The sequence below is a fragment of the Sciurus carolinensis genome, chromosome 6, assembly GCF_902686445.1.
Source record: "Sciurus carolinensis chromosome 6, mSciCar1.2, whole genome shotgun sequence".
NCBI lineage: Eukaryota > Metazoa > Chordata > Mammalia > Rodentia > Sciuridae > Sciurus > Sciurus carolinensis.
The window spans coordinates 110,100,094-110,112,804 of record NC_062218.1 but is presented as its reverse complement, the minus strand read 5'-3'; the positions used below and the strand labels follow the sequence as shown (position 1 = coordinate 110,112,804).

The 12,711-nt window shown below is 34.3% G+C and overlaps 1 protein-coding gene across 3 annotated transcripts in view; it reads left to right on the top strand.

Annotated features, from left to right (window-relative positions):
- The window catches only part of Adamts19 (ADAM metallopeptidase with thrombospondin type 1 motif 19), a 292,394-nt gene that overhangs the window by 217,571 nt on the left and 62,112 nt on the right, over positions 1 to 12,711 (top strand). For 2 of the 3 annotated variants that reach the window (XM_047555548.1, XM_047555546.1), the window contains one exon: positions 5,974 to 6,087. In XM_047555548.1, the coding sequence (XP_047411504.1) occupies positions 5,974 to 6,087 (114 nt within the window). The remainder of the gene's footprint in view (positions 1 to 5,973; positions 6,088 to 12,711) is intronic. The other variant, XM_047555547.1, reaches the window with a different exon arrangement.

Below are 12,711 nucleotides of genomic sequence, written 5' to 3'. Positions count from 1 at the left end.
AGACCTTATTCTCCAAAGCAAAGCATGTATAACAGAAAATAATAATTTGTAATGGTCTGAAGCTACCATTGAGAATATTAGTCTTTAGATTTTCAGCTTTCCATTTTCCTTATTTTTGGTTAATGTTTTTACTATATTTCAAAGGAATAACTTTTTAGAAACAGAAGGCCTATAATAGCATAGCATAGCATATTGGAAACGGGAGTGGGGGAGCAGAAGATGTGGGGAATATTCTAGATATATTAATGTCAGGAATTATTCTCCCTTTTTTTCCTCATCTAATACTCAGGGGATATGGAGTTCTAATAACTGTTGTCTATGTAGTGTGAGTCCAAGCTTTCAGGTTCTCATGCTTCCTGGGAGTAAGCAAGCATTTTCTGTTTCTCTTGATCTCTCGATGGACATGTATCTGTTGCACCTACATCGGTGGCTCTGCATTCATCATCAGTAATATGCTTCTATCACATACATCAATGTTCCTATTTTAAATTGTTTTCAAAAAGAACACCTAAAACCCTGAGACTAAGATACGCTAGTTGCATTATAAAGAGCAAACCGTTTGTACTTGAATAATAAAGAAAACTGAATTCATTCTAGATAAGAGTCCTTAAAAAAAAAATTCAGACACAGTCTCCTGGAGATTAAGTGTAACTTTTTCCTAGGCTCAATAGAAATAAAAGATAAGAGAGGCTGAAGAACTTGGCATCTAAAAATAACTAAGGGTAAATTGCAGATCCAAATCTGAATCTTTGAAGCTATGTAAAAGGTGATAAGTCCCACATGTCAAAACCTGCCAGCACTCTTTTAGAAAAGACATATACAGCTGAAACAGGCTTTCAGACTTTCAACTAAGAAATGTAATTATAATAAACTGTACCTCCTAATTGTGATGGGAAAAGGTTGTCATAGTACAGAGCTGGAATAAAAATTTAAATGGTAATGTAAAGGTACTAGAATGTAAAGATACTAGAGAAAATGTAGACATACTGGAATTTTAGGAACATTATTTAATATTCGTGGAAACAGTTCACTCAAGAATACTGATGCACGTTAACCACTGGCATTTTTAATTAATTGTAATAATACTTTATTATTAACTGTGCATAAAAAACAGAAATACCATTAAAAGTTTAGGGATGCTTTTCATTCTGACTGCAGATATATGGATATTTTTTTCCTTGGTTATTAACTTCAAACCCCTTTAATTTTATTTTACATTAATATCTTCTTTGTTTGCTCACTATAGTTTATATTAACAGCATTTGTTTTTGGAAAATATCTGAAGTATCTAAGGTATTAGTAATATTAGAACTGATAATGTCACTTTCTTCCTTACCACTCTATTAAGTTTCATGCTGCTTACAGGGGAGGAATCAGAATCCTTAACCTGGACCATAAGGTCCTACATGGTATTGTCCCTGTATATCTCTCCAGCATCACATCAAGGTCTTGCTTTTTATGTTGTAGCCACCAGATTTCTTCCAGTTGCTCCAACTGGCTATGCTCTCCACAGAACCTTGCTTTGCAAATGTAATTTTGTCTGCTTCTTCTTAGTTTTGCCTGGTGAGTTCCTGGACATCACTCAGTTCCATTGTCACTTCTTAAGTAAAGTGATCCCTGAACAAGCTTTGTCTCCTCTCACTTAGGACTCTTTCAGAGACGGTTAGCTATGTTTGTGCCCATATGGTGTAGTTCTGATCACAATTGTAATTTTATGTTCACTTGTATTTCCTTTCCTACTAAATTTTAAACTCAATGAGGAAAAATATAATAACCATCTTTGTTCAATATCATATTCTCTGTTACCAGCATAGTGTGTGATCTATTAATATCTGTCAATTTAAACAATAATGAAACATTAAGTTGTTCAGAACTTTAAGTTGAAAAAAAAACCAAAAACTTGTGAGTCCTTAATTCTAAAACAGGTTTCATCTACTTGTGACTAGGAATGTTGTATTTATTTCTCTTGAGACTATTTTATCCCGATAGTTTATGGACTTCCTAGAATTTCTTGAAGGAGGTGCAAGCTGTTTGGATCCAGTTGGCCACGCACACTGTGTATATTGTGTGAGTGATACACGTGCAGACACATGTGGGTGTTTTTAGTCCCTGTGCTCTATTTAGAGTTTGTTAAATCATTTTTGTTGGAGTTAGAAAATAAACTTGAGATTTTTTTTCCTTGGTACATTTATTATGTCTTTCGTTGTGACTTGCCTAGCCAAGCAGTCATTTCCTAGAGTCATGAAAGGTAAATTGCATTTTTGACCAGTTGTGAAACTATATAGTTATCGGTATACACTGAGAAGAAAATGGGAATAAAATGTGTTCTTCTTAGTATCAAAAACAAAGATACTGTCCTACACTAGGAGGCTATGCTCCTAGAGTTTTCGTTTGGTCGATTTCCACAGCAGTGGGGAGTCAGTCTTACGTATTCTATTTCATGAAATAATAGCAATGAGTCACAGCAGAGAGGGAATAATAAAATTAGACATATCTGAGTTCAAAGTTTGGGTGAACTAATTACTGGCAATACAATTATCAAAAATCATACTTTTTAGTTTATTTTTCTCATCTATTAACTGAGAAATGAAATATAGTTTGAGTATCACTTACCTAAAAATCCTTAGGACCCAAAGCAATTCAGGAATCACTAGTTGGAATATTGGAATATTTTCATAGGCTTTACCAGTTGAGTAGCCCTAATTCAAAAATCCAAAATCTGAAATGTTTTAAATTCATACCTTTGTGAGTTTTGTACTCACAGTTTGGGATTTGGAACATTTCAAATTTGTGATGCTTAACCTGGATCATTATAGTTAAAAGTAAATTGACTATCGTGGTAAATGGCACATAGCAGTTGATAGAAATGTAGCATTCATGAAGTTGTTATCAGTGCCATGAAGATAATAGTTGCTACTGGCATTTTAAGATGGGTGATTAAGAATGAGATCTCAGGTTTTGAAATACGGAGTTTCTATGTGAAAAGAAAACTCTCAAATATAACGATCAAGTTTATGTCATAGATATCACTGACTTCATATTCCAGCTTCCAAGCTAGACAGTAACCACTCTTGCATTCACACTTTAAAAACGTACATTCTCAATTGTGCCAAGTGGCTTATTTACTGGAGACTATCAAACCTCCAGTCATTGTCTTTCTCTCTTCATATGTCTTTGCTTAATATTTTTCTCCGTCTCTTTTTTGTAGTCAGTGTAACTCAGATAATAAATTCTAATAGAATGACAGTGTTACTTTGGATAAAAATATAAACAGATCTAATGAGTTCTCTAATGTACGATATAATTAAACTTATGGCTTAACTCAAACGGTAACTTACACATACACCTTCTGTTTCATTCTGTCTACTCTTCTGTCTTAATATCTTCTCCAAATACTTTACTAAATTTATTCACTCAAAGATTAATAGTCACCTACCGATTATGACATTTGGCAGACTATCTATCCTTAGTCACTTTTCTCTGATGTATCCATACCTTTTGACCAAGTTGACCCCCAACTGTACCTAAGATAGCTCACTCATAGGATTCTACCTACACCAAAGTAGAACAGATCTTCTCCTTCTCATGATTATTTCTTCTTGGTTTTGTGTTCTTATTTATTTTCAATCTCTTTGTAAAAAAATTATAACTCAGACTAAGGTAGTTTCCTTGACTTCTTTCTCTCTCAGTTTCCTCCATGGGTAATTAAACCCATGGCTTAAATAATCTTTTTCTGCAGAGATGCTTTACAAAGATATATCAATAGTCTACTTTTCTCTGGAATTCCAGATGTTCCAGAGTTATTACTGGATTTTTTCATTAAGCATTGTGCCATTTTGTTTGATATAAATTGCAAAACTGAACTTAACAGTTTATTACCACACCAGGTAATTCCTCTCTCGATTCCATGTTCCTGTAAATGATGGCCCCATTCTCACATCAGTAATCATAAAGAGCTGTGTCCAATGTTTATTTCTGCATTTCCTATCAGTTACCAAGTTCAGAATTGTTTTTCTCTTCACAGTATCTTCTGGATTTTCTACCTTGGCCTTTACTGCCCCTGAATTTTAACATTAGCCTCCTATTACTGCCATCCACACCTGTATCCCTTTTAATCCTTTGTAGTACTGTTAGATAAAGCCCTTGCAAGCCAAAATCTAATTACTAAGTTCCTTATCATGTTCAGACCCTCTAAATTGATAAACTTATTGTCTTGGGCATGCATTGAAACTCTCTTTCACAGAATCAACTCTTGCATCTTCTCATGCCATCAGAATTTGTATTCAAGTGCTACTAAAACTACTTTTCCCATATTCTTCTTAACATACAATGATCTCATCTTTTTTCTGTATCTATCCACATCTTATGCATTCTCCAAAGACAGGTCATCTATTTACTTCTTTGTGAAGCTTCCTTTGATTTGTGTGGACCGTTCTCTCTCCTGGATCACAGTGATTTTGGCTAATGCCTGTGTTTTTCAAATGTGAGTAGTATATATAACATTTAAAAGGAAGAAAAAATATTCCACCTCAGTGAAATAGCAGGCAATGTCTGAGTGGTGTGTGATCAGAGACCAGGACAGCTTTAAAAACCCTAGCTTATCATCTTTAGCAGGGAATTAATCATATTGTTTTATATATTATCTTTTAACATAGTTTTGCAGTTTTTTTGTTTGTTTGTTTGTTTGTTTTTGCGGTGCTGGGGATTGAACCCAGGGCCTTGTGCTTACAAGGCAAGCACTCTACCAACTGAGTTATCTCCCCAGCCCAGTTTTGCAGTTTTTTAAACTCATAGTTACAAAGCCTATTTATGCCATGTCTTTCTAATTTAATTATAAGCTCATTGAGGGCAGAGACCCTGTTGCCTTACTTGTATGTACAAATACCCACTATTTGTTCTTATTTTCACGACTGCCTACTTTGTTCATGTAGCAAAATTAAAGTGCTTTTATATTTGGTGCTACTAAAAGTGTTACTGAATGTTACTGAAAATGCATAGTTCAACGATTAATTAAAATAAGCCATGTTGTTGGACTAAAATTGTGATTCTCAAACAATATGCCTCTGCTTCCAGCGACTGCCACCAGGTGGGATATATGCTACCTTCTGTTACATTTTCAGGAATTTGAATAATTAATAAATAAGAGACAATCTGTAATAATTTCCCTTTTAAAGCTTTAAATCAGACTTTCATCAGAAACATGAATCTATATAGAAATAGCAAACATTTTTATTTGAATATAATTTAAAAATATAAATATTCAACTGAAGGTAGTCACATGCCAGATCACTATTCGGTACCAAATGGAATCTTGATTCCTTCTTTTTTTGCACATCCTCTTATCTTATCCCACTTTATTTTATCACATACTTATTTTACTTCTTGCTTAAAGTCTGCTACAAAATTTTCCCTGAGAAACTCCTAAACTTGCCTTGCATTTAGCTGTCTGACACCTGTGGAGATGACACTAGATGCCTTGGTGAGCCTTATACTTACTTGTCTCCAGCTCCAGTTTCAAAACCTTTTGCTAATTCTCGCCAGGGAATATTTGGTCTCTCTTGTCCTATACTTAATTACTCCAGGGACTGGTCAAAGCCAGCTGTGTTTCCTTATTCGCTGTACTTTCTAAATTAAAGGAGTTCCCAGAGCAAAACCTGAGATTATTCCATCTATTCTACAAACCACTGTATTTCTAACTAGGCTATCCCATTGGGATTTTTCTCAGCTCACAATTTATACAATAAATTGAACTTTTCTACGTGAATTGCAATTGCCTATTTATTCTCAATGGAGTTGTCGGCCCGACATCTTTCCAAGAAATTTCTTCACTTGAAATCGCGATAGCTTTCGTATATAAGATGTTTTCTTTGCATAAGCATTGAAATATCATAGCAATAAGTAAAACCAAGTCAGTTAAGAAAAGAGATTTTATAAGACCTCCGGATTTATTTCACGCTTTTTTAATTCTTACAGGTTATATAGAAGTGTTGGTGATACCTGCTGGAGCAAGAAGAATCAAAGTTGTGGAGGAAAAGCCTGCACATAGCTATTTAGGTAACCTGAGTTACAGACACAGAGACGATCCAAGTACGAGCCCCACTCCCTTCCCTGAGAGTTCTATGATGACAAGGAAGTCAGTCTGTTTCTAGTTTCGTGTTTGAACCTCCCAGGAAGCACCTCTTGTCATATAGAGCAAGAATTTCTTTCCTTCTCTCCCAGGGCCTTTCCAGGAGCAAAAGCAATCTAGTTGTCTCCATATCGGGGGAGGGGCAGTATGGTATAAATTACTTCCACATGTTAGCCGGTGGTTAAAAAAAAAAAAAAAAAAGGCTCATTGAACAATTTCAATATGTTTTACTTCAAATCTGTGCATATATATGTAATATATTTCATTACTATTTATTTCATATCTATATGCTTATATACATTGATTACTTGTATAAATGCATATATATGTTTATGTAATGATTATTTTGGAATTAGTAAATCTTGTGGTTTGAAAAAAAAATAGTACACAGATGTGAACTCTTAATGGAAAATGGTTCTCTCTTTTCCTGAACTTCAGGAAGACTTGCCTATGAAGAAATTATTTTAAAAATTTGAAGTATTGCTTTTTGAAAACACTGTATTGGCTATTTTAATATTTTAGTTTGTCCAATTAATGGTTTTTAAGTATACCCAAGGAAATACTAAGTTTTCAAAACATACTTTGAATCAACTTTTCAATCTAATTACATCATGGTTTTTATGGTCATTATATCCACAAATAAAGGGATTGAAGGTGATCAGTTCAGGGAAAAGACTAAAGAGTCACCCAAAATTTAAGCATTGTATTTATGTTACCCTTAACAAAAAGGAAACACATCAAGACCTTTTTTTTTTCCCCTTAAGAAAAATAATGTCTTCATTATTCTTTCTCAAGTGAGGAATAAATGTCCCAGTAGAGAAACCCTTTTTTCATAAAAAACAATCCATCTTCCATAATTGTTTTTACTCTACAGTATCTAAAACAGTTGAAACTTGTTTGGAAATTTTTTTCATTAAGGTTTGCTTTCTAGGAGTAGGAAATTTTGAGAAAAAGAGAACAGTAAAATAAATCCTTTTTTATGTGACACACTTATTAATCTGTTATTATCAATGTATAATTTTGATGTGCTCTACCTAGTATGATTTTTAAATGCATTTTAAGTGCAAGTTTATCATGCCAGATTTTCAAATTCACAATGAAGACCTAATACCCAGTTTTTGAAGACAAGGTACATTCTATTATTTCAATTACTTTGTTTAATAGCAGAACATTGGCTATTACACTTGGGTATGGTTTCTTTTTTACTAAGCTTGGAATGAAAGCAGATGTCACAAATGGAATTTTATCAATTCTACAATGTTCTACATTGTACTATGAGTTTTAGTAACCTGACAATTGTGGCTAAAAAACCAACTGGTTTTACAAGTGGGACCCATCCATGCTGCCTCCAATGCCTTACCTCCCAGTTTCCTCAACCAATCCCGTTTTATTTTCCATCTCCCTATATATTTACTGCCTTTTTCAAGGTCAGCAAATGCCTTCCTTGTTGACAAATTCAATGCTTTTCATTGGTTGACCTGTAAATAGCATCTAAGTCTGTTGACTTCTCCTTAGTTTGTTAAATACTTTCCTCTCTTGCTTTTTAAGAGTGCAGCTTTTTCCTCAGAGGATGCCCCTGACTCATCTCCCTTGTGGGACCCATAAATATTCTTGGTCGCCAGATGTTCCCATACTGTAGGGTTCAGACTTGGGTCTTTCTTTCTTCTCTTCTATATTCTATCCCTAAAGAAGCTCATCTAGTTCTATTTTTTACATGCTTATTTGATTTAAATGACCAAATGTCTCATAAGCACCTGAATATTTTAAGTTCGAAGTCAAAAGTCTAAATAAAAGATTTGATTTCCACCCAATTCTGAACTCATTCTTCCCTTAGTTTTCTCAAACATCATGGGAAGTGTCACCATTAGAGTCCTATGACTTGTAATAAGTACCACAAATTTGACAGCTTAAAACAACACAAATGAATGTATTCTTCATAGATCTGGAGTTCAGAAATGCAAAATATATTTTTGTTGACCAAAATGCAAACTGTCTATAGGTCGCATCACCTCTGGAGGCTCAAGGGACATCATGCCTTGCCTTTCCAGCTTCTGGTGGTAGCCAACATTCCTTTGTGATGACATAACTTCACTGACTGTCACATTTCATTGCCTTCCCTTCTTCCTTATTCAAATCTGCCTGATTCTCTCCCTCTTCGATAAACATTTGTATTTAGGGCCCTCCTAGATAATCTAGGGCAACCTTCCTGTGTCTGAATCCCTAATCATAAGTGAAGTCTTTTTTTTTTTTTAATGTGTAACAGAACGTAGTTATCTTCATTCTTTCAGATTGCTATAACCAAATGCCATAGAGTCGGTAGCTTATAAAAAACAGAAATTGATTTCTCATGGTTCTGGAGGGCAAAAAGTCCAAAATCATGATATTGACAGATCTGGTGTCTAGTGAGGACCCGTTTCCAGATTGGCAGAGGGCACTTTTTCACTGTGCACACATATGGTGTAAGAGGCTGGCTAACTCTGTAGGGTCTCTTTTATAAGGGCTTGAATCTTATTCACGAGAGTGGAGACCTCTAGAAAGACTCCATAATAATATTACCATGGGGTTCATGACTTCACCACATGAATTTTACAAAGGGAAACAAATATTCAAATCACAGCAGTAGCATTCATAGGTTCTGAGGATTAAGACATAGATCCCCCTTAATTACATGTTTCTTTATTGTGATAAAACTATATGTAACATAAAAGTTATCATCTTATCTAATTTTAAGTGTAAAGTTCAGTGTGTTCAGTGACATTGAATACATTCACATCTCAAAACCATTTCTGTGGAAATATAAAAGCCTACCTATAATTCAAATGGAATTTCAATTTCAACCAACCCTGATTAATTAAACTAATCTCACAAAAGAAGAATAAAGCCATAGGACTCATATTTCCTAATTTCAAAACTTACTACAAAGCTAAGGGTAATCCCAACAGTACGTTGCTGGCAGAAAGTCAGACAAGACACACTACAGGTACAGAACAGACAGTCAGAAGTAAGCCCTTGATTTGTAAAAAGGGTGCCAAGACCACTCAATGGAGAAAAGACAGTATTTATCCAATAGTGCTGGGAAAACTGGATATCCACCTGCAGATAAAGTTGTACCCTTACCTACTATCATACACAAAAAAACCTCTAGCTTCAGGGCTGTTCTTTGATTTCTGATACTGATTCAATTCCTTTACTAATTATAGGCCTATTAGGATTTCCATTTCTTTGTGATTCAGTCTTGGTTTGTTTTGGTGTCTGGAAATCTGTCCATTTTATCTCGCTTATCCAGTTTGTTTTCATATCTGTTCATAGTACTCATGATCTTTTTTAAAATTTCCTATGGCATTTGTTTATAATATTCCCACTTTAATATCTGATTTTAGTAATTTCAGTCTTGTTCCTAATTTTTCTTAGTGCAACTAAAAGTTTGTCAATTTTATTGATATTGTTGAAGAATCATCTTATGTTTTTGTTGATTTTTCCTCTATTGTTTTTCCCATTTAACACTGCCCTAATCAGATTCATATTCTTCTTCTTTCTTTAGTTCCTGAAATTGTTAAGTTTAAGTGTTAATTCAAGGTCTTTCTTTTTTTTAAATGTAAAGGTTTATAGGTACATAGTTTCCTCTTGACACTCCTTTTACATGCCCCATAATTTTCAGTATGTTGTTTTCTATTTCATTTGTCTTGATATATTTTCTAATTTTTCTTGTGATGTTCTTCTTTGACATATTAGTTGTTTAAGAATGTGCTGCTTAATTTCTACAAACTTGTGAACATTCTAGTTTTCTTTCTCTTATTGTTTTCTCACTTTATCCCATTGTGGTGGTAGATATTTTCTTTATATTTTTATTTTAGGAACTTTTTTTTTTTTTAAATTGAGCCATAAGTCAGCCAACCACATTTACTAATTTATTTATTTTCCTTTTTTTCTTTTTTGCACTTGGGCTCAAACTCAGGGCCACATAAGTTGCCAAGCAAGTGCTTTACCACTGCACTATACGTCCGGCCCCTCTCTTTAAATATTATTTTTTTACAAGGTCTTATCCAGCTATCCTGGCTAGCCTTGAACTTTTCTCCTGCCTCAGCCTCCCCAGTAGCTGAGATCACAGGCATGTGCCACACACCCGGCCACAATCACTGATTTCTATCCAGTTGTTTTTGTCAAAACCAAGAGGCTATCTTGAGCCCTCATATTCATTATCACTCTAATGTAATACATCAGCAAATCCTGCCAGTGTCTAAAGTTATCATTTTCTCTCCACCCATACTGTGACCTCCCACCAAGTCACTTCTATTACATTGTTCTGTTTAATTCTTTTATAGCACTTACTATTCTCTGAATTTTTGTATTTATTTAAATGCTTGCTTTTATATTGTCTATTTCCATGGCTAGTTTTTGAAGGCATTTTGTTTACTTCCTTGTTTGCAATAACCAAAATAAATCCTGACACTTAGGAACTATCAACACCTTGTATGAATGTTTGATAAAGGACAATGTATTACACCTGTCTGTTAAATAAATCCTCACAATAGTTCCGCAAAGTAGGCACTAATAATTTCCCAATTTTTTAAGAGACCTTCAAGACCAGAGGAACAGAGAATTTATGTTTCTTGCACAAGGTCATACACCTAAAAAGCTATAATCCTGAGCTGGAATACAAGGAATCTGGTCATAGCATCTATGTTCGCAGGCACTGAAACATGCTGCCTCTTTTTAAAAAATTTTCCTTTTGGTTTAATCATTGCCTTCCATGCAACACTTGTGATTTTTAAAGCATATGTCCTATTTGAACATATTTTTATTAAATTTCTCCCATATCACCTTTTTTCCCCTCTTGAACTAATGTGATCAATTCATTGTATAAAGTTAATTTAGGAGGGAATAAATCATGAAATGACTATTTTCTTCTCCAGTTACTGCCTCTAGTTCTGCCAATCCCATGTTCTTTATTTGCTATAGATCTCTAAACATATAAACCCCCAAGCACTTTTTCTTGTCAAAAGACCATTCAGTTTAAAACTTGAATCCCATATCTGTCTTAGGCATCTGGTTTTAATTATTGTCAGTTCTCTTTGTGCTTTGATTTAGGCCTAAGCTAGCAGAGTCTTTTATTTGTACAAAGAAATAGTATCTGTGCTCCTAAACCTTGTGAATGCTAAACTCTGGAGATAAAGTCAACTTTGAAAGTGCTAATATGTTACCATGTTTACTCACATGCCTACTGTTCCCTTACACTGTTAATGAAAAATAATTATCTTCATGAATTAGCAGAAGGTACAAGAATAGGGGCAAAAAACTAGTTGCATAAACTAATCAAGAGAATAGGGATGGAGAATAACCCATTAAACCCATTAGAAAAGATAGAACTTGTTGACAAATGGATGCAAATGTTGACAGAGAATGAAGATTCATGGGTGACTTCTAGAACTTTGGCAAGTAGCAGTGCCATTTACTGATAAAGGACAAATGTGTAAGGGAGAAGTTTGGAGGAAAAATAAATGACACAGTGCTAAACTTCTAGATTTCAAGCCCAAAGACCTGGCAAATGGATTCATACCATAAATCATACTTCCTAAAGGTTCCATTGGATATAGGCAGGAAGTGGTTAGAAATCTTCATCCCAAAGAGTTTTAGGAAAAAGAAAGGAAAATAGAACCTTGGCAAACTGACCATTCTTAAATAAATTAACTTGTCTACACTGAACTATATATTATTTCATAGGAGAAATTTAATTGTCTCCCAATATAATTATTCTTTTTTCATTATTCTCTTTTGATTATATTCTTATGTGCAATTTTTATGTGGCGTTATAATCATGTTATCAGGTTATCAAAAAGCCTAAAGTGGAAGTCCCATACATTATATTTTTACAAAATCAGTGTAACCTATGATTTGTAAATGCCTCATACAAGATGTACAGGCCAGCCTTCCTTGCCTGCAGTTTTGCATACAAAGCAATATGGACAATATTCTCACTAAAAACAATTTTAAATGAGCAAAATTTCAGAAAAAAGCACATTTTATAACAAAATTAACGAATTGAGTAGCTTATAAACAACATAAATGTATTTTATCACAGTTTTGAAATCAGGATGTCCAAGATCAGGATGCCAGTATGACTGGATTCTGATAAGGTGCTTTTCTGGGTTGCAGACTATCAACCTCTAACTCTGTCCTTGTGTGATAGAGGAAGAGGATGTGATCTCTCCTGGAACTCTTTTGTGAGAACTCTACCCTTGGGAACTCACCTAATCCTAATCATCTCCTAATACCCTCACTACCTAATGCCATCACATTATGGGGTAGACTGTCAACATATGAATTTTGGAGGAACACAGATATTCAGTTCATAATACTTCTCAAATGAAAAGAAATTAAGGAACCCTTGAATGCCAAAACAAAGTGAAAACAGGAAGTCAAGTATTAGACTGACTCTACCACTTAGCCTTAATCCTAGTAACTGAGTTTAGACTCTGAGAATCAAAGGGATTGAGTGGACAGAAAACAAAGCCTAAAACCTTTGCAGAATGAAAACTCTCATAGGAGACTCCTGAGTGAAGCAATATGAGGACCATAATTACAGT